A 21,093-nucleotide genomic window follows, 5' to 3' on the forward strand; every position below is an offset into this window, starting at 1 on the left:
AAAGGGAGCCAGGTGGTGCCGGGGGTGCCTGAGCTGTCTCACGGTGCTCCAAAATTCGAGTCCTAGATACCTGTGTTTAATCTTTCCTCGGAGAAGAAAAACTGAGCTTCCTCTGCCCTTATTATACACCCTGCCACTCTAGCCCAAAGTCCAGTATCAGGGAGCAAGGACAGTGCCTTTGACATATTTGTGCTTTCACAAATGTTTGCTGAATTGAGTCTAAGATTCTCCGTTTGGGTGGAGTTGGCTCTACCAGGGCCGTGTTTTGTGTGCAGCTCAGAAAGCAATGCGCCATTCATCTCAGCGAGGCCTACTGGGGCGGTGGGCCCGGGTGGGTTCTGAAGCCTGGGAGTGGGGAGGGCGCTCCCGGGGAGAGGGCCCAGAAGGCGCGGGCGCTCTAGACCCGAGATTACAGTACCTGAGCTAACTTTTCCCCTGGGCTTCCTGCTCTTGAGCTTCTCCGGGCTAAGTCGGGTTCCCGGCAGGGGTCCCCGCCCCCAGCCCAGCTCCCCGGCACCCCTGGCCGCGACACAGCGCGGGAGGCGGTCCAGCGCCAAGCTGGTCGGACTGGTTCTGAGCAGGAAGTCTCCCGCCCTCGCCCCAGGCAGCCGACCAGCCCCACGCCGGCCCCGGGCGTCCGTCGGTCGGTCCCGCGATCCGTCCGACGGTCCACCCAGCGCTTGCGGCCTCGCGGCCCGGCCGGCCTGGGCTGCGATCAATGCAGCTTTGTCTGGGACGCCCACGTCCCAGAGGCCGCTCCCGGGTCGACAAATCGGAGCGCGGCCGGGGCGTGCGGGGGTGAGATAAGCGGCCATGTGACCCCACCTGGGCTAGCAGGGGAGGGGCGCCAGGTGAGGCGGCGGCCGACGGGGCGCGGGCGGCCACGCGGGGCTCCTGCAGCATGGCTGTCAGCAGGAAGGACTGGTCCGCGCTGTCCAGGTGAGCGCCGGAGGGAGCCGGGAGGGGCGGGGGGTCGGCGGGGAGCCTTTGGGTCTCCTCTCCCAGGGCACCGGCCTCCTCCCCGCCTGGGACCCTGACACTGAGGCTGGACCCTGGTCTTGCTGCGACTCGCGGGAGACAGGATTGGGGCCAAACTTGGGACCCCTGAGGTTACAGGGTGGGTCTTCTCCCCTGGGGGTGCTTGGGGGAAGGCTGGTCCCCAGTCTGGACGCCCCCTGGGGTATGGCCCCCCTGTGGAAGGTGGAAGCGGAAGAAATGTTTTGGGGGATCGTGGAGGTGTTCAGGAGTAACCTCCAAGCCTCATTCCTGAGAGAAGCCTCTCTCACTGCCCCCGTGTGTCTCTGGAGGAGAGGACCCCTGGGAGGTGTCCCACAGCCCTCTTGGGAGGGAGAGCAGGGAGAGCCGTCTTGGAGGGGTCGGTGAAGAGGACTGGAGGGAAGCAGACCCATCTCCCACTAAGGACGCTCAAAATCTCAGCATGGCATTTTGGGGTGGCATCTGGGCTGGGAACTTTAAGATAGTTGTCATCCCCATCTGTGCTGCTGCAATCTTTACTTGTACACTGGTCTCCTAAAGGGTCAGGGGATGAGGCATCGTATCCCTGCTTGCTGGACATCCCATCAGGGTCCGAGAGTCCTGGGGAAGGTGGGCGTTCAGAAGGCAGCACCCCTCATGGAGATTGGTGACCTCTAGCGACTTCTCTTGGAGCGACCCTGCACCTCTCCCAAGAAGGCCCCCTGTGAGCATTTTCACCTCATTCCTCCACTGGGCGCCCCCCTCCCCCATCTTGTCCCTAAGGAAACTGAGGCTCCTGCTGTAGCCCAGAGCTGGAGCCTGCTCTTTTGATCCCTTTCTAGCCAGGTAGATATTAGCTTCTTGGCTCCTTCCAGGTGGGCATTTGGGTCTTGGCCTTTCCTGAGCCAGCGCTATCTCTGCCAGGTGCAGACCCTCCAGCCATTTGGGTCCTGTAGGCTTTCCCCATCAAGGCATCTTTCACAGGTTTTTCCAGTGCTCTAGTATGTCCTCTACCCACCTCCTGCCCTCCCTTAATAAGGGCTCCAGAACTACCTCATTGTCTCAGGGTTAGCCTCTCCATAGCAGCTCGTCGCCTGGGACTTGGGGGCTACCTCCCCAGACCCTCAAGACCTCACAGTGCTCTGAAGCACTGTGGGCAGCCCATGGGCTCTAGAGAGGGGAAAAGGTAAGCCCCGCGAATGGAGGGAACTCAGTGCTCTGGAAAAGAAACCCAGGCTGCTACAGAGGAAGGTCTGTGCTGAGGGTGCGGCTGAGGAGTCAAGGTCTTGGACTTTGCATGTAGGTCAGTGTGCCTGGGGGTTGATGTGGGAGTGTCTTTGCTTCTAGACGTGGGCCTACCTGTGCCTATGAATGTACGCTTATGTGTGTGTGTGTGTGTGTGTGTGGCATACTTGTGGACAAGTGTATTTATGGCCTATGAAGAGATGACACATCTGTGCGGGGAGTTGGTTCTTATGTTGCTGAGTCTTGAGCTTGTCAGTCTGCATATGTTCAGTTGAACTGTTTATCGAAGAGATCAGTGCTGTGCATTGGGTTAAAAATACAAACCAGACACTCCTTCAGAAATTCATAGTCTGGTGGGATATATGTGATTTTGTGTCTGAAAGCATGCCTGGATATGCATGGGGGTGTGTGTGCGGGGAGGCAGCTGGGGCACTGGAAGTTTGAAAATGGGAGCAAGGTCTGGCCTAAGCTTGTCCACTGCTCAGATGGACGTGGACTCACGTGGCTACAGCCAAGTTCCCACAAGATATCCAGGGTAAGTGCCAGGGAAGCTCTGGGGAACCAGTCCTGCCACAGGGGCCCCTGGCCTGCACTCCCTGCCGGGTCCCAGCCCTCATAGAGCCCTGTGGGCAGACGCAGCTGCTGCCAACAGTCACCCTGATGAGGCACCTGGAACAGAGGACCGCTCCCGCTCCGCTCCCTGGGTGAACAAGCCTCAGCGGGCAGGCAGGAAAGGGCTGTGAGTCACTGTCAACAGAGCCTCCTGGGCTGGGGAGGATCGTGCTAGGGTGTGACAGCGTGGTCCCAGGTGGGGAGGTGGATGGAGAGGTGGGTGGGTAGCTGGGGGCCAGCCTGCAGCCCATCCTTGGCATGGAGCAGAGATTCAAGTCCTCCAGCCCTGGGATGGCGGGCAGGGGGGAAGAGGTGGCAGTGGTGAGCTGGCTGGCTGGGTGCCCTGGTCAGAAGCCTTGTCCTTTTCTCCCTGGACTGGCCTGGTGACCAGTGAGCCTGGGCCAGGCCTGTCTGCAGGGGGTGAGGTGTGGATCTGAGAGTGCCTGGGACTGAACAGCCAGTGGTTAATCATTTCCCTGCCTGGGCCTTGAGCCGCCCTCCTACTTCCAATCACTGCCCTGGGTTCTCCAGACACCTCTCCCTAGACCTTTGGGGCTGGAAGAGACCTGAGTTACCCCCCACAGTGACCATGCAGAAGGGGAGCTTAAGGCCTGCCCTGCTCAGGTTCAGGAGACTGGCCAAGGTCATGGGCATGACCCCCCATCCCTCCTCTGTCCTCCCTCCCCTAACCCTAGCCCCCAAGATTTGCAAATTATGCTCCTTGAGCCCCAGGGTTCTACAAAATGCATCTGGGGCAGCCTTCTCACCCTCTCCCAGCTTTAAGCAGAGCAGCTGAGCCTTGATCTGTTGTATAATGGGCTTCTGTCTATGATTCAATTTGGGAAAATGGGTTCTACTGCTAAACATGACTTTTAACAACCACTTCACTTAAATCCCTGCCATTAGTTGCTGCAGAATAGTTGGAAGTTAGACTTCAGGAAGAAAATTCCCAGGGGAGAGGTCAAAACAAGCCCTCTAGTGAGTAACAGGGCAGAATGTCCTTTAGAATTATTTAAGAGAAAAAGAGGACCCCCATCCCCAAAGGAGGGAGTTGAAGTCTGGAGTGGGGAGGAGGATAGCAGCATTACGTGGAGACACCGAGAGGGATGTGTGTCCCCAAATGAAGGCCAGGAGGTGGGGGAAAGGGTTGTCAAGAGGGAAGGAGTGGTAGGCAGCTGCCTGGGGCTGTGGCCTCAGCTATTAGGAGCAGCTGAGCCTCCGCAGCTGTTCGGGCCTGCAGGTTTCACCCTGGGCCTGGCTCTGGGGCTTGAAGGTCAATGTTGCATGGGCCACGGGGTTTCCCCAAGCCTCTGCCCTCCCAAGCTTTGCCCTGGGCCCCAGCGTGTCCTGGGGTGGGGAATACCACACCTTCAGATGCCCTCTTGGGCCTCTGTTCCCTCCCTTGAAGGTTCAGCTGTTGAGCTCACTCTGGGTTAGGGCCAGCCCTCCCTGGCCATACCTTTTCTGGCACTTGGTATGATGGTTAAGGGTAGGTGCTTTTGAGAGGCTGACCTAGGTTTAAATCTTGGTTTCTTGTTTTTATTAGCTGTGTGATCATGGGAAGGTTGTTAACTCTTTTGAGCCTCAGTTTTTTTATATATGAGATGGACAGAGTCTCGCTCTATCACCCAGGCTGGAGTGCAGTGGCATGATCTCGGCTCACTGCAACCTCCGCCTCCTGGGTTCTAAGTGATTCTCATGCTTCAGTCTCCTGAGTAGCTGGGATTACAGGCATGCGCCACCACACCCAGCTATTTTTTTCTATTTTTAGTAGAGATGGGGTTTCACCATGTTGGCCAGGCTGGTCTCGAACTCCTGGCCTCAAGTGATCTGGCCGCCTTGGCCTCCCAAAGTGCTGGGATTACAAGAATGAGCCACCGCACCTAGTTGTAAAGATGAATGCCAGGGGTATTAGAACAGTGACTGGTGTTAGAGTAAGCACTTCCACGTTAGTGTGCTCACTTCCCCCCTTATTCCTTTAGTTATGGATTTATTTGTATTCACCATGTTCAACAAGTACCCAACACTGTTTCGAGCCCTCAGTTTTTCATTTATTACTGGGGTTTCAACAGCTGTACCCACTGAGTCCCCTCCTGGGCACTGGCCTTTGCCCTTCCCTCCCTTCCATTTTTATCCTCATAACTTGTGCTTGTTGGAGATAACATTTCTCCCCAGGGTGGGGTGGTGCTGCTGAAGGGACTCATGTTTTGCCAGGTGTCAGGGTCGAAGGCAGCCCCATGATTCCCAAGCAGCAGGGGTGGTGGCCGCATCACCTTGAGTGAGCTGTGGGGTCTTAGTGTAAAGCTTGGGGACACTCAAGGATCCCTGGGTTCTGAGTCCTGCAGCTGAGCCCTGGAGACCCCCAGGAGACCAGACTCTGGGTGCTCATGCACCATCCAGGGCCCCACAGGAGGATAAACAAATAGGCCACTTCCCCAAGGGCTGAGGGTGGCGTGTGGGAGCTGTGCGGCTCAAGACGCAGGAATCCTGGAGGCTCCAGCTCAGCCAGCTGTGGGTGTGGTCAGGGGAGAGGCACTCTGGGCTTTGTGGGTCACTTTCCCCAATATTTGGATCCCTCAGCTTTGGAGGGCAAGAGGTGTTTCCAGGCTGTGGACAAGGGATGGGGTGCATCCAGAGGAGGGAGCTGGAGATGTGGCCTCACATGTAAGCCAGCAGAAGTTGGCGTTTCTAAGTCTGAATAAGAAAACCGAGGAGAGGTGGGACTTCGGAGCCTGCCTCATAAGACAGCATCTGTTTGTGTGTAGTGAATGAAGGATGAATGAATGATGAATGCTCAATCTACAAATACCTAGAGCTCACAAGAGTCATGCAGAGGCCCAGGGGAATCTTCTTTAAGTTCCGTGGCCAAGGCCGCAGGGGGAAAGTTTGATTTGGGCCCCTCTCCATCTCCCCTGAGGAAGTAGAGGTATGACTGACAGGAGGGATTGAGGTTCTCACCAGGAAGAGCTGCCCTGCTGGCAGAATTGGGAGGGTCTGGAAGGTTCTCCTCCAAAGGCACCTCCTTTCCCCTTGGGGTGATGGGTAGGCACTCGCCTTCCCTGGGCAGACAGCCGGGCAGATTGCCTTTGGGGGAGGAGTGGGCTTTGTTCCCCCTTTGTACGCCTCGGCATCGAGGCAGAAGTTTTGTAATTTCTAGGGAGGAGGAGAGCCCAGCACCCCTGAAATTGACACTTACTTGCTCTTCCACATTTGTCAGCACCTGCTGGGTGCCAGGCGCCGTGCTGGGCACTAGAGATGAGACACCCTATCCTGCGGTTTTTTCTCTCACTGCAGGACAACTCAATCACTCTTTGCTTATATAGAGATGGGGGTCTCACTTTGTTGCCCAAGCTGGTCTCAAACTCCTGGGCTCAAGTAATTCTCCCACCTTGGCCTCCCAAAGTGCTGGGATTACAGGCATGAGCCACCGTGCCCAGCCAGTCACACTCTTTTCAACCCTCTCAGACCTTCTCCACTCTCTTCTTTGTTTGCTCATCAAAAAAAAAAAAAAAAAAAAAGCAAAACTTAAGATCTGTACATTTATGTAAATTATACCTTAACTTAAAGCATTCTTTGAGCCCACATCCTCCTCTAGCTACTGTCCCACTTTTTTTTTTTCTTTTTTTTTTTTGAGATGGTGTCTCACTCTGTCGTCCAGGCTGGAGTGCAGCGGTGTGATCTTGGCTCACTGCAACCTCTGCCTCCTGGGTTCTAGCCAGTTTCCTGCCTCAGCCTCCCGAGTAGCTGGGATTATAGGAGACTGCCACCATGCCCGGCTAATTTTTGTATTTTTAGGAGAGACAGGGTTTCACCATATTGGCCAGGCTGGTCTTGAACTCCTGACCTCAGGTGATCCACCTGCCTCAGCCTCTCAAAGTGCTAGGATTACAGGCATGAGCCACTGCACCCAGCCACTACTGTCCCATGCTATTTGCTTCTCAAAAGAGTTGTTGATACTCACTAATTCCTTTTTTGGTTTCCATTTACCCCTGCCAGCCTGCTCAGGCTCTGGCACAGCCCTGGCATCTGCTTTTCCTGTGGTACCTGGTGCCTCTGTGCTCACAATTCCGTCTTGGTCTCATTCGCCTCGCAGCAGCATCAAACTGGGGCATTTACTCCCCTGTTCATGCCAACACCCTCCTCTGGTTTCCTTCCAGCTCCCTGGCTGCAGCTTCTTGATCTTTGCTTTTCACTGGTTTCTTCTCCTTTGGAACAAGCCAGAAGCACAGCTCTTCATCTCCTTCTTGTCCCTCCCCACTACCACCCAACAGCCCACCACACTTCTTCCTCCCCTGGTCTTCCCCATGTTACTAATGGCAGCTCCAGAAACAGCTCAGGCCCAAAATCTAGCAGTTCTTGATTTTTCTCTTTTCCTCCCGCTCCTCCCACCCAACATCCAATTCAACAGCCAACCCTGGTGGCTGTATCTTCAGAACATGTCCCGAATCTATCACTTTTCCCCATATTTTCTGTCCCCACCCCAGTTCAAGCCACCATAGTTCTAGCTTTCGCCTGTGGGATTGCAGGTGCCTTCTGACGGGTCCTCTGTTTCCCCTCTCCCCTGGCCCTTTCAATTTTTTTTTTTTTTTCATACAGCAGCCAGAGAGATTAAAAATAGAGCGATCCCATCATGTTGTTTCTCTGTGTACCACTCTCCAGGGCTCTCCAGCACACCTGGAATAAAACCCAAGTCCCTTCCCTGGTCTCCAAGGCCCTCTGCTCTGGCCTTGCCTCCCTCTCCAACTTCCCTGTGGGCCACTCTGGCCCTGGCTTCCCGTCTTCCCCTGAATACCCAGCTCCTCACGTGCAGGCTCTGCACTGGCTGGATCCTCCTCCTGGAACACTGGCTGCCGGATCTGGCTCTGCTGCCTCCTCCTCATGAACGAGGGCTTTCCGAGGGGGCTTCCCCACCCAGCCACCTTCTCTCATATCACTTACTTTGTTCCCTTGTCCTAGTGACACTTAGCCGGTGTCATTTTGTTCATGGGCTCATTTCCTTGCTTATGGTCTGACTCCCCCACGCTGGATGTGTGCTCTGTGAAGGGGAAGACTCTGTTGGTCTCATTCCCAGCTGTTCCCAGCCCCTGGAATCATGCCTGGCACATAGTAGGTCCTCAAAAGTAATTTTTTAGTGAATATTGGCTCAATCCAGGGGATGCTGGACCTAGAAAAAAAATCAGAGAGGTTCATGTGGTTCATCCTTCTCATTTTAGGAGGGAAAACTGAGGAAGAGAAAAGGAAGTAACTTGCCAAAGGGCAGGAGGACTTAGAAACCAGATCACCTGACCTTGCCTTACCAAAGACTCCCTGCGGAGGAGACAGGCTCAGTGGGAACTAGGGCTGGGCAGCAGGAGAGGCTGAGACAGCAAAGGGTAGAGAGTTTGGCGTCTGGCAGTGGCAAGGGGAGGCCTTGCAGTCGTTGCTATAACTCTGGGAGGGAAGACAGAGGCCTTTTCAAGAACCTTTTAACCTGATTTGCAGACAATGCAGGGGGAACCACAGAGAAGGGCTCCCCCAGCTGACTTTCACAACCTGGTACTCGCCTGCTCACACCCCCTCCTGTCTCCCGGGGTGAAGCTCAGCCTCCCGTCCCCAGCAAACCCTGAACCTCGGTACCTTCCCTCTGCCTGGACTGCCAGCCCCACCCCATCGAAAGCCTGTTTGTTCACTGAGATGCAGCCCAGTTCATCTATTCCATGAGGCTTTTCTGATAATCTTGGCCTATAGCATTTGTTCTCTCACACTGCAGAACAACTTCTGCACTTTGGTTGGGGGAGTTATTGGTGGACACACTTCTTTTTCACTGGATTGTCAATATCTCCAGGGCAGAGACCCTGCCATGTTCTGTGACCCACACAGTTCCTGACATGGTGCTGGCTTGTCATAGTCATTCAGTTTTCATTTGCTCTTTGGTTGGACTGGAAGGGGTGGGGTGGATGGAGGATGGGCTGGTGGGAGGTGGTAGGTAGAGCAGGTGGATAAAGATGGTGGGAACAGGTGGGAGGCTGAGTACATGGGTGTGTGGGCGAGTAGTAAATGGGTAGACTGGTGAGGTTGGCTGGCTGGCTATAGAATGCCTGCTTGGCCCCATGAATGAAGGGTGACTGGGGCAGGAACCAAAAGTAGGGTGTGGGGTCCCCTTGCTCCCCAGAAAAGTGAAAGTTGTCTGGATTTTCATCCAGATCTGTGGAGCTCCATGGCTCAACTCTTTCCATGAAGCTCTTTCCATCTGAAAGGTGAGGGAGGCTCCAAGAGCCCCTGGGAAGTGAAGGGAAGGCAATATTGGAGTTTTTTCCATGTGTAAATGGTTTTGTTTGTAAGTCTTCCCTTCCCAAAAGCTAAGAAATTCCATGGAGAATTGAGTGAGGAACTATCTCCATGACTGTCCGCTGATGGATATTACCTAAGAATCCCAGGACCAAAAAGAGAAAGGCACTTGGCAAGTTCATTTGTTTCCTTCAGGCAGGACCAGGCCCGCCCTTCCACGTTCCTGGTCACCCCCAGGAAGGGAGGCCCCCCCATTCCCATCCTGGGGTCTAGAGTACAGTTCAACCCAGTGGTTCCTATCTGGGGTGACTTTGCCCCCCCGGAGACATTTGGCAGTGTCAGGAAACATTTTGGTTGTCCCAGCTGGGGAATGTACTACTGGCACCCAGCAGGTAGAGGCTAGGGATGCTGCTAAACATCCTGTGATCCAGGACAGCCCTGGACACAGAATTGTCTGGCCAAAGTGTCAATAGTGCTGAGCTGGAGAAACCACAGTCTAATCCAAAGCCTTGCAGCTTTACTAGGAATTTAATAGACATATAATTTGAACTACATTTAAAATGTTGTTTTTTTTTGAGATGGAGTTTCACTCTTGCCCAGGCTGGAGTGCAATGGCACTATCTCGGCTCACTGCAACCTCTGCCTCCCAGGTTCAAGTGATTCTCCGGCCTCAGCCTCCTGAGTAGCCGGGATTACAGGCATGTGCCACCACGCCCAGCTAATTTTTTTTTTTTTGTATTTTTAGTAGAGACAGGGTTTCACCAAGTCTTGATCTCTGGTGATCCACTCTCCTCAGCCTCCCAAAGTGCTGGGATTACAGGTGTGAGCCACTGCGCCCGGCCTAAAATGTTAAGTTTTTGAGTAGTCACATAAAAAAAAAGTAAAAAGCAGCCCAGCGCAGTGGCTCACGCCTGTAATCCCAGCACTTTGGGGGGCCAAGGTGGGAGGATTGCTTGAGCCCAGGAGTCTAGGACCAGCCTGAGCAACATTGTGAGACCTCATATCTACAAAAAATTTAAAAATTAACCAGGTGTAATGGTGCACACCTGTAGTCCTAGCTACTCGGGAGGCTGAGGTGGGAGGATCACTTGAGCCTGGGAGGCTGGGGCTGCAGTGAGCTGTGATTGTGCCACTGCACTCCAATCTGAGCAATAGAGCAAGACCCTGTTTCAATAAAAAGGAAAAAACAAAATTAATTTTAATATTTTAGCTCATTTACCCCAATATATCCACAATATTGCCATTTTAACACACAATCAATATACACAATTTTTTTCTTTCTTTTTTGAGACAGTCTTGTGTCACCCAGGTTGGAGTGCAGTGACACAATCTCGGCTCACTGCAATGCAACCTCTGCCTCCTGGGTTCAAGGATTCTCATGCCTCAACCTCCTCAGTAGCTAGGACTACAGGTGTGTGCCACCATGCCCAGCTAATATATATATATATATTGTATTTTTAGTAGAGATGGAGTTTGCCATGTTGCCCAAGCTGGTCTCAACTCCTGAGCTCAGGCAATCCACCTGTCTCAGCCTCTTAAAGTGCTAGGATCACAGGCATGAGCCACCGCGCCTGGCCAATGTACACAGTTCTTAATGAGATCTTTCACTGGTCTTCAAGATCCAGTGTGTATTTCACACAGCATGCCTTGGTTCACACCAGCCACGTTTCAAGCACTTCTGAGCTGCCTGTAGCCAGTGCAGGCCTAGAGGGCATTTGGTCTCTTCTCCCAGCCCTAGAGGAGCCTGCCTCGGGAGGGTCCTGGGTTTCCCCAGCTGTGCTGACCCTCTCCTCCCCTCCCCCAGCCTTGCCCGGCAGAGGACTCTGGAGGATGAGGAGGAGCAGGAGCGTGAGCGCAGGCGGCGGCACCGCAACCTGAGCTTCACCACGGATGATGAGGCTCCCAGGCTCAGCCAGAATGGAGACCGGCAGGCCTCTGCTTCTGAGAGGTAGGTGCTCAGGTTTCTATCCTGATTGATGGGGATGGACTGGTTGCCTCAGACTAAGTGCAGCATATTCAGTCTGCTCAGGGAGTTGGGGCCCAGGAAATGAGGCTGAAGGGTGTGATGATGAACTTCAATTTCCCCACCTTCCCCAGACTCAGTCCTGCCAGCTTCCATCCTCTTCATAACAATGCTTGCTACTTTTTGTTGACCATCCACGAGCCAATACTGTGCTGGACATTTTATGGCCATAGCTCACGTAATCCACACAATGTCCCTGAGAGAGAGGTATTGTTAACCCATTTTACAGGTGGAGAAACAGGGTTGAAAAGTACTTAGGTGACTTACTGAGATCACGTACCTCAAGAGTGGCAGGGCCAGAATGTGCATCCAGATATGTCAAGCTCCCACCTCCTTCCATTATCCAGGCTGCCTCCCTCTAACCCCAACCCTCTATAATGTACTTCTTTTTTTTTTTTTTTTTTTTTAAGATGAAGTCTCGCTGTGTCACTAGGCTGGAGAGCAGTGGCGCGATCTCAGCACACTGCAAGCTCCGCCTCCCAGGTTCAAGCAATTCTTCTGCCTCAGCCTCCCGAGTAGCTGCAACTACAGTTGCCTGCCACCACACCCAGCTAGTTTTTGTATTTTTAGTAGAAATGGGGTTTTACCATGTTGGCCAGGATGGTCTCGATCTCTTGACCTCATGATCCACCTGCCTTGGCCTCCCAAAGTGCTGGGAATACAGGCGTGAGCCACCGTGCCTGGCTGCCTTTTTTTTTTTTTTTTTTTTTTGAGTTGGAGTCTCACTCTGTCACCCAGGCTGGAGTGCAGTGGCGCAATCTTGGCTCACTGCAACCTCTGCCTCCCAGGTTCAAGCTATTCTGCCTCAGCCTCCCGAGTAGCTGAGATTAAAGGCAGCTGTCACCACGCCTGGATAATTTTTGTATTTTTAGTAGACACAGGGTTTCACCATGTTGGGCAGGCTGGTCTTGAACTCCTGACCTCAGGTGATCCACCTGCCTCAACTTCCCAGTGCTGGGATTACAGGTGTGAGCCGCTGCACTGGCCTATAATTTACTTCTGAGGAGAAGAAGCTTGGGGCTAGTTTTGCCATCTAGATTTTGGGATTATGAGGTGGGGAAGAGTCTGGGGTTTACTGAATGCCACCTACATGCCAGGACTGTGCTGGGCACCCTCATGAGTCTCATTTTGCTTCCTAACAAGCCCAGTTTGCAGATTTGAAAACTGAGGCTCCAACAGTAAGTTAACTTGCCTGATAGCACATGGAGAGCAGAGTGGTGAGGAAGGAAAATAATCTCCTTTTGCTGGAGGCCAGGTGCTGTGGGTTATGGACAATCCTCTCATGTTGCTTTTGTTTCTTTGGGTCCCCCGAGAAGGGAGAACAGGGCTGTGATGACCCTCTCCTCTCCTGTTCTCCCCTCCCTCAGCCTTGCACGGCAGCAGACTCTGGAGGATGTCCAGAGCTGGGCTGCACCAGTACCTGTGGCTGTCACCTAGTCTTGGCTGCACCCACAAGACTGACAGGAGTGTGGAATGGTGCATCGGAAGCCTTAGGTTCTGCTCCCAGCTCCCCCACCAATTAGCTGTGTGACCTTGACAAAATCCCTGGACATCTCTAGTCTTGATCTGAGATCTAAGGGGCAGAGACTGTGCTTATTCCTTTTGATCCCCAATGCCCCATGAAGGCTCTGGCACATATTAAAGCAGTTATTCGGGGTCTGTTGACTGTGTCTGAACATGGAGTCATTGGACTTCGTAGGAATTTATAAGCTTTTTAAAAAGCATAGAGTGCTTTGTTCAAATGATACCTTGGAAGTGCAATATATCAAGTGGATAAAGGTGGTGGTGAGCTGGGGAGGCCAGGGCCTGACATCCTCACCTCCTCCTTGGTGGTCCTGGCAGCATCTCCATTGGGTTAGGTATACTTAGGGTCTCTTCCACCTCTATCCTCTGATTCTGTCTCCCATCTTCTGACTCAGACTACCGAGCGTGGAAGAAGCAGAGGTGCCCAAGCCACTGCCCCCAGCCTCCAAAGATGAGGACGAGGACATCCAGAGCATCCTCAGAACACGGCAGGAGCGGAGGCAGAGGCGGCAGGTGGTGGAGGCTGCACAGGCCCCCATCCAGGAGAGGCTGGAGGCAGAGGAGGGGAGGGACAGCTTGAGCCCTGTGCAGGCCACACAGAAACCCCTAGTCCCTAAGAAGGAAGTGGAAATCCCACCTCGCCGGAGACTGAGTCGGGAACAGCGGGGCCCCTGGGCCCTGGAGGAGGAGAGCTTGATGGGCAGGGAGCCAGAAGGGAGGAAGAAAGGGGTTCCAGAGAAGTCCCCAGTCTTGGAGAAATCCTCCATGCCACAGAAGACGGCACCTGAAAAGAGTCCGGTCTCCGAGAAAACCTCCATCTCCGAGAAGGTGCTGGCCTCAGAGAAGATATCTCTATCGGAGAAGATAGCAGTGTCAGAGAAAAGAAACAGCTCAGAGAAGTCTGTTCTAGAAAAAACCAGTGTCTCTGAGAAGTCGCCGGCCCCAGGGATGGCACTGGGCTCAGGAAGGAGGCTGGTGTCTGAGAAAGCATCCATCTTTGAGAAGGCACTAGCCTCAGAGAAGAGCTCAACTGCAGACGCCAAGCCGGCTCCAAAGAGGGCCACAGCCTCAGAGCAGCCCCTGGCGCAGGAGCTGCCAGCCTCTGGGGGAAGCCCAGCCACCACCAAGGAGCAGAGAGGAAGGGCCCTCCCTGGGAAGAACCTGCCCTCCTTGGCAGAGCAGGGGGCTCCAGACCCTCCGACTGTGGCCTCCCGCCTCCCACCCGTCACACTCCAGGTTGGCAGTGTCCTGTCCCTCCCACCCTTCTACTCTGCCACCTGGCTGGCCCTGCCGGCCGGTCCCACCTAGGTAGTCCCTGGTTCCCTGGCTGCCTCCATCCTCCCACCTGCAGGCTGGCCTTGGAAGTCTCTTTCCTTGACTGCTTCTAGCCATGGTCAGAGCAGGGAGGCTGAGATGGGGCAGGCTGCTGGAGCTTAAAGGGGCACCAGCTGTGGGGCAGGGAGCATCTGGTGCCCCCCGCCATATCTTCATCTAAGGCCTGGGCTCCTGGACCCCGGCAGACTAGTGGGGAGCCTCAGATCCTTCTAGAAGCTCCCCTGGAAAGCTCTGCCTGGTGCCCTGGCCCCAAGGGACTTTGTCCGTGAGCCACTCCCACAGCAGATGAGGGAGGCAGGAGAGAAGGCACAGGGCTGTCTCATTCTCCCCTCTTCCTGCAGCTCCTGGGGTGAGCCATGGGGTCTATGGCTGCCACGGCCTGATGGGTCCTAGACCTCTTATGTGACACTCCCCCTGGCCCATCCAGGTGAAAATCCCCAGCAAGGAGGAAGAGGCAGATACGTCCTCACCCACACAGCGAACCTACAGCAGCTCCCTCAAACGCTCCAGCCCCAGGACCATCTCCTTTCGGGTGAGAGCCCTGGGCACCCTGGTCTGCGAGCCACTGGAGGGCAAGTGGAGGAAGCCTGCATCCATTACAACATAGAAGCCGTAGGTTAGGTAGGAAGGTCCCCTGGATAGAGAGGAGCTTTGGATTCCCATGGGTGGCCCTGAACAGACAAGGTTGTATTCAGCAGAGGAGAGCAGGTTAGTGACCTGGGAGGTAGGTTCCAATAAACATGAGCAGCCCCACCTAGTGGGCAAGGCCAGGGCTGCATGAAGACTGGACAGGCAGGGCTGGCCCTGGGCTGCAGGGAGGTCCACACCTGCCTTCATCAGTTCCTGGCCTCACCTAGGAGACTTGTCTAGGAGGGGAGGGGAGGAACAGAGAGCAGCAAGGCTCTCCTACTGCTGCCTGCTCTGCCACTGTCCCAATAGTACAAACTATGTGGATTGGGGAAATCTCATCTTGCTTTGTCCTGGTGTTTATTCTTGGTTCTTCTGTTCACTGGGTCATTCACTCAATCATTGGGTATCATGCCTCTAATGTGTGCCAGGCCCTGGAGAGGTGGCCTGATAGTGACTGGTGCCCCCACAGAGCTCATGGGCAGTGGGAGGCAGATAGGAAACAGGTGGTTACAGGTGCCCTGCGAAGGAAGTCTGAAGAAAGGCTTCTGACCCCTATTAGTGGGTGGGAACCTGTGTCTTCCAGATACAAACAAGGATCTTTAACGAAGGCTTGTCTACATATTTCTTTGGTGGGGTTGACCCCTGGTAGAAGGGGTGGGAGGTCTGAAGAGGAGGAGGACATGTCTTGAGAGCTGGGCTCTTCACTCGAGGGGGCCACTGATTTCCCAGGGACTCCCAAACAACAACGCCTTTCCTTCTCGTTTCAGATGAATCCCAAGAAAGAAAACTCGGAAACAACCCTAACTCGCAGGTGGGAGGCCTGGAGGCTCTCGTTCTTTCCTATTTGGCCATGTTCAGGCTATTTTCTCAGAACCTGCACCCGCCCTCCTTGTGCCAGGCTGTGCAGTAGGGCACATGAGGGGAAGGTGCAGTCCTTGCCCAGGCCTCCAGATCTGGCAGGGGGATGGGATTAACAGAATGGACTCAGGCGGGATGAGATGGAACAAGGACGGGGACGGATCAGGGAGAGCTGCTCGGAGGAGGCAGGGCTTGGGTGGGGCCCCAAAGGGGGATGAGGGTTTAGCCTTGAGGTTAGGACAGGGAAAGGGGGCTTTCTGGGAGGGAGACCACGAACACTGTAAGGGAGGGGAAGCCCCTGCTCCATCAGGCCTGGTGGGGGGGCTGTGGGTCTGCAGGTTTAACAAAGATTCCTGGGCTTGGTGGTGTTGATGCAAGTAGCCTGAGGACTATGCTTTGAAAAAAAAGCAAAACTGAGACAGGATCTGAGAAGCAGATGTGCTTATGTGTTAGGAATGTCATCCACTCATGCTGTATTCATGTGCTCCGTGAACATTTACTGGAGCCTACTACATTAGGCTAGGCCTGGGGGCTGGGGTGGGGGTGGAGGAGGAGGAGTACAAAGACAAATGACACAGCTGCTGTCCTCAAGCAACTCACACCCACCCAGCAAACCTATAGCAGCTCTCTCAAACATGAGACCATTACATACTTGCCAACCAGGGAGGGACAGGGACACAGACACAGGAATGTGAACCCAGGGCTAGGAGCTCAGGAGTAGCTGCACCTGCTCGGCCTGTGAGAGCTGGGGAAGGTGTCATGGAGCAATTGATTTTCCATGAACTAGTAGGAAGTTTGCTCATGTAAAACTGGAGGAATAGCATTTTAAATAGAGGGATCAGCATGTGAAAAGGCAGAGTGAAGAGCATGGTGTCCAGCTGGCTGGCACACAGGCATACTGTGGCGGAGGGAAGGGGAGGGCCCAGATTACTAGAGTCTTGGGTGCTGTGCCAAGGCCTGCGGGGTCTGAGCTGGAAGGACAGGATCAGATTTGAGGTAGGAGCAGCCATGTGGAGAGCTCACGGTGGCAGGCCAGGAGAGCAGGTAGGTGGCGATCGATTGCTGTGATGGGGAAGATGGAAAGGAAGGGCCTGCTTCGGGAGGTGTTTTGCAGTGGAAATGACAAGGTATGGAGGAGAAGGGATGTCCTATTGAATGGGACATTTCTCGGAAGTGGAGGGAAATCCCTGGAGTCTCTAAGTTCCTCACCTTGGGCGAGTCAACACAGCCTGCTGTGTGATGGAGGGCCACAATGAGAACGCGGTCTCGGTGGAAACTGGCCTCAATGGAACATGGCCAAATAGGAAACTGTGGCTCTTGGCCACAATGAGAACGTGTGATGGGGCTGCTCCTCAGGCCCTGGGGGCAGGCCTGGTCTCCCTGGGTGTCTCACTTGGCTCGCCTGTTCCATCTTCCATCCTCCAGTGCCAGCATGAAGCTCCCAGACAACACAGTGAAGTTGGGAGAGAAGCTGGAGAGATACCACACGGCCATACGGGTGGGTGGGGGCTTCTCCCAAGGGGCGGAGGGTGCAGGATGAGTAGTGGGCATGGCCCTTGCCCCTCCCCAGCATGGGTCAGCTGTTGGTGTTCTTGGTTCCCAGAGATCAGAATCTGTCAAGTCTCGGGGTCTGCCTTGCACTGAGTTATTCGTGGCTCCTGTGGGTGTAGCCAGCAAGCGCCACCTCTTTGAGAAGGAACTGGCGGGCCAGAGCCGAGCAGAACCAGCCTCCAGCAGGAAGGTGAGGGGCTCAGGCCCCACCAGGGTCCTTAGGGTGATTAGCCCCGACGTCTCCAAAACCCAAATCTTGGCTGTGTCAATGCTAGAAAACTGTGTTTTCATGTGTCAATTAATGTTGGCAGAACCTTCACTTGAGTTCCCATTCACGTTCCTGAGCCCATCTCCTTAGCTGGGCACACAGCTCCCTGGGGGAAGGGGAGGGGGCTGTCCCAGGTATCTGTGGCACGTGCTGGATGCATAGGGGAGTGAGGGAGAGTCCTATCCCATTCCAGGGCCTCTGAACATGCCTCGCTGCTGCCAAGGGCCCTAAACCCTGAGATGGAAGGTTCTCTTTTTAGGAGAACTTGAGGCTCTCAGGGGTTGTGACATCAAGGCTCAACCTGTGGATCAGCAGGACCCAGGAGTCTGGAGATCAGGACCCCCAGGTATCCTCACCCTCCCTGATGTCTCTTACTGTGGAGCCTTTGCAGTGGGATGATTGGGGACAGAGGAGGGACAGCTGGGAGAGGAGTCATTTCAGGAGTGGAAGCAGTGGGGAATAGATGGGCGTGTGGGTCAGACTCTGGCAGAGAGGAGGGGTGGGTCTGGATTCCTTTTCTCTTTTGGGAAGAGAAAGGACATCCTGGGTTGGGGGCTGGGCCTGGGGGATCCCGAGCCCTTTGGAGCGTGGTCTTAGTCCCTGGTCTCCACCCTGATACCCTCGATCAGGAGGCACAGAAAGCGTCATCTGCTACCGAGAGGACTCAGTGGGGACAGAAATCTGACTCCTCGCTGGACGCTGAGGTGAATGGTGGGGAGGAGCCTGGCCCTACGGCGGAGGGCCACAGTGTACTGTGGGAGACCTCATCGCCCCCGTGTGCACACACGAATCGGCCTGCAACGGCACAGTCCACCCAGAACGTCCCCATCCCTGCTCATGCAGATTGGTCTGAGCCAACCGTGAGAACAAGGTTGAGCCCTTAGCTGGTTGTGCTGCCTGCAGCTCTGCAGAGCCCCTGCCCCTTCAGCTGGCAGATTGCAGGGCTCTGACTCATTGTGGGTGTGGGGCTCCGGCAAAGGGATGCCTTCCTATCCAGGGGCCCCCTTCCCCTTCCATCCCTGATACCCCATTGCCTTGTGCTAACAGCTCTTTGCCCCACAGGTGTGACAAGCCCTGCCAAGACAGACCTGCAAGTCTTTGTCTCAAGGAATCTCCCTCATGCCAGGCCCCTGCCTCTCACAGCAGCACCCTTTCCTCTCATTGCCCCTGTTCCCTTTTTGCCTGTGGATCTGTTTGGCCAGGGCCCCTGGGGTCAGGAATATTTGCAAGACTCAGCCAGCTCCTTCCCAGCCCAGCCTGTTGGGGCTGGGACTTTCTCACCCCGCAGCAGGCACAACAGATGTTGGGACCCAGCCTCTGCCCAGGGCACAGCACAAGTGCACATCAGCACTATGGGGCCTATGTCTTGCCCAGAGACCTCTGCTCCTTCCTGCTCACATCCAAGATCAGGGCACAGCGTCCCTCAAGAACTCCAGAGTCACCTGTCTCATGGGCTCCCAGCAAGTACCTCTGTGTCTACGATGTCCCCCTTCACTGAGGCCTGGACCCATCCATCTTGGTCCCTGGGGCCTGCTCCCAGCCACTGAGGCCCACTCTGGCCAGATGGAGAAGCAGCTGCCGTGCGTCTTCCCTGTGCCCCATCTCCCTGCTAGGTTCGCCCCTCCCTTCCCTGGCCTGCTGCCGTGGCCAGGATCTAAGTGCCTTTTTGTGTGCAACCATTACCCATTCTCTGAAAAACCTGTTCTCAGGAAGGATCTGATAAACTCATTTACTCTCAGGTGTAAGTGACTGATGAGACCTTAAAAGCGAATTCCTCTCTAGAGGCCTTGCTTTCTGGCAGAGGTCATCTGAAGTGTGTGAGGAGAATCATCATTTTCCTCATCCCCACCTCTTCTCACATTCAGGTGGTGGCTTGCCACTCAGCAGTCCTAGCTTGGTGACTGGGGAACTGCCACACACAGGGCCAGGCCTATCCTCCTCCCCCACAAGCCCCCTCCAACCCCCACCCCCATGCTCCAGACATCATGGCCCCTATGAGCTTGGAGAATGATGAACCATCAGAGAATCTAGAACCAACCAAGCTAGGAACATCAGCCTGGTGCCCTGTTAACCCCTTAAAGCTGTGGTTTACAACTTTTCAAAAATTTAAATCATTAAAACTCTCCATCTTGATTGACTGCCCTAGTTTTACCCAGAATCAGCTGGGGATGCGGCCAGGTGCAGAGCCCCCTGCCCACTCCCCCTTTGCATGCCTGGGGACGCTCCAGGTCTTTTTGGAACACGACCCTTAACACGGCTCCTAAGGGGGTATCACCAGTCCAGTTCCCCAAGTGTGTGGGGGATGAGCCCTAGCCCTACTCTAACTCTGGGTGAGGGTTCCTCAGATCTGTGCCCCAGGGGACAGGCCCTCAAAGTGCCATCTGTGCAGAGGTCCCAGTGCCCCAGGCTGACCCACCTCTGGCCAGTGAGTCCCCTGTGCCTAAGTGAGGGATATCGGGACCTGGGGGCCCTGCCCCAGGCACCTCCCACCCACTGCTAGTGCTGGGGCTTTGTGAGTGTTCCAACTTCACAGCTGAGAGTTGGAGGACAAGGCTAGGGCAGGGCCGAGGAATGGATTGAGTCCTGCCTAAGCCTCGGGACATCTAAACAGCTCTGGCTCTGCCCAGACCTCAGGTGTGACCCTGAGCCATTTTCCTTTTCTGAACCTCAAGCAGATGACCTCAGAGGACTTTCACATGTTCATGCCATGATAGGTGAACTTTTCCAGTAAACAAAACTGTCCCCACACAGAGGAGAGGCTCCTGGAGGCCTTCACCTGGCAGAGCCTGACCCCGGAGTAAGAGCCTAGGAAGACACTGAGCGGCCTGTTCCTGCAGCTGCAGCCTCAGCAGGGCCCTTCATGCCTGCACCCCCCTCCCCTGGGGTGCCCAGTGAGGGCTGGCTGCTAGAGGAAATGTCAGGGGGTGCCACAGCACAGCCCCCTCCCCTGTGAATCCAGCACGTGAGGGCCCTGCCCTCGTTCCTACTGGGGACGCAGCCAGTAAACAAGGAGACCAGGGTGTGCCCAAGATGACCTCAGCTGGGGATAGATGAGTGGTAGCGACTGGGTGTCCAGGCGGGTGGGGAGGCCTCTGGATGGGTGACATTGGGCACCTTCTGGAGACAGAACAGGGCTCCCACACACCACTCCTGGCTGCACTCTCCTGCTCTCTTTCCACAGGGGCGCTGTGCCCCACAAGTGGCTCGTCCTATTGTGGATCCTCAAATTTACGTGCACTGTTTCAGCATAAGCTTCTCATTCCACTCTAGCTTTGTTTTCTCTTTACATCCCTTTGCAAGGACAGGGATATAAAAAAAAAAAATGGGCTAAGAGTAAACCCTACTATGCCCAGGAGTGGCTGCTGCATGGGAGCTGGATTTCCTTATCTGAGTGGCTGTCTCACAGTGCTCTGAACGAAGCTCCTGCCTTAGAACAATTCGAAGCCGTACACGTGTGGCCTATGACACCAAGGATCTACGGGGCTCTTCCCATGGGGCTCTGTAGTGATCTAGGTGCCCAGATTCCTCTTCTAGGCATCCATGCAAATAAACTGTGGCCTGTTTGAAAGGTTATTGGGCTTACAAGGAACAGTAACCCACCCTCAAGTTAAAAAAGGGTTTGGGAAAAGTAATTCCGAAATCTACGTTATTCCAGGCCAGGACCCAAGGCAAGGCTGGGCCCTGCTTCGTGTGCTAGAATGGGAGAGAGAGATGATGGGGCTCCCCCCACTTTCTTGACAGCCTGGCTCTTTCCTCACTATCCCTCAGGAATCTGTCCCCTCCATCTGCCTGTCTCTCTACAAAG

General features: G+C 54.7%; 1 protein-coding gene across 2 annotated transcripts; it reads left to right on the forward strand.

Moving 5' to 3' along the window:
* The first annotated feature begins 605 nt into the window (after nucleotides 1–605).
* On the forward strand, nucleotides 606–19,405 carry LAD1 (ladinin 1). Of its 2 annotated transcripts, none has more exons than XM_003264540.4 (10): nucleotides 606–939; nucleotides 10,904–11,047; nucleotides 13,042–13,882; nucleotides 14,409–14,513; nucleotides 15,379–15,422; nucleotides 16,895–16,967; nucleotides 17,073–17,210; nucleotides 17,548–17,634; nucleotides 17,918–17,992; nucleotides 18,351–19,405. In XM_003264540.4, exons 1-10 carry the CDS (start codon nucleotides 902–904, stop codon nucleotides 18,354–18,356), a joined length of 1,551 nt encoding a protein of 516 aa, XP_003264588.1. In that variant the 5' UTR covers nucleotides 606–901; the 3' UTR covers nucleotides 18,357–19,405. The 2 variants fall into 2 exon arrangements, with proteins under 2 accessions (XP_003264588.1, XP_003264589.1); XM_003264541.4 differs by having other exon boundaries at nucleotides 718–798; nucleotides 18,351–19,030.
* The last annotated feature ends 1,688 nt before the right edge of the window (nucleotides 19,406–21,093 follow it).

The sequence above is a fragment of the Nomascus leucogenys genome, chromosome 9, assembly GCF_006542625.1.
Source record: "Nomascus leucogenys isolate Asia chromosome 9, Asia_NLE_v1, whole genome shotgun sequence".
Lineage (NCBI taxonomy): Eukaryota > Metazoa > Chordata > Mammalia > Primates > Hylobatidae > Nomascus > Nomascus leucogenys.

Bases quoted from the DNA above. Each gene is read 5' to 3' on its own strand.
- LAD1 (XM_003264541.4), top strand. From the start codon at position 719: ATGCAGCTTTGTCTGGGACGCCCACGTCCCAGAGGCCGCTCCCGGGTC. The intron at 11,048-13,041 runs GTAGGTGCTCAG...CTTCTGACTCAG, and splicing joins CAGGCCTCTGCTTCTGAGAG to ACTACCGAGCGTGGAAGAAG. The intron at 14,514-15,378 runs GTGAGAGCCCTG...TTCTCGTTTCAG, and splicing joins CCAGGACCATCTCCTTTCGG to ATGAATCCCAAGAAAGAAAA.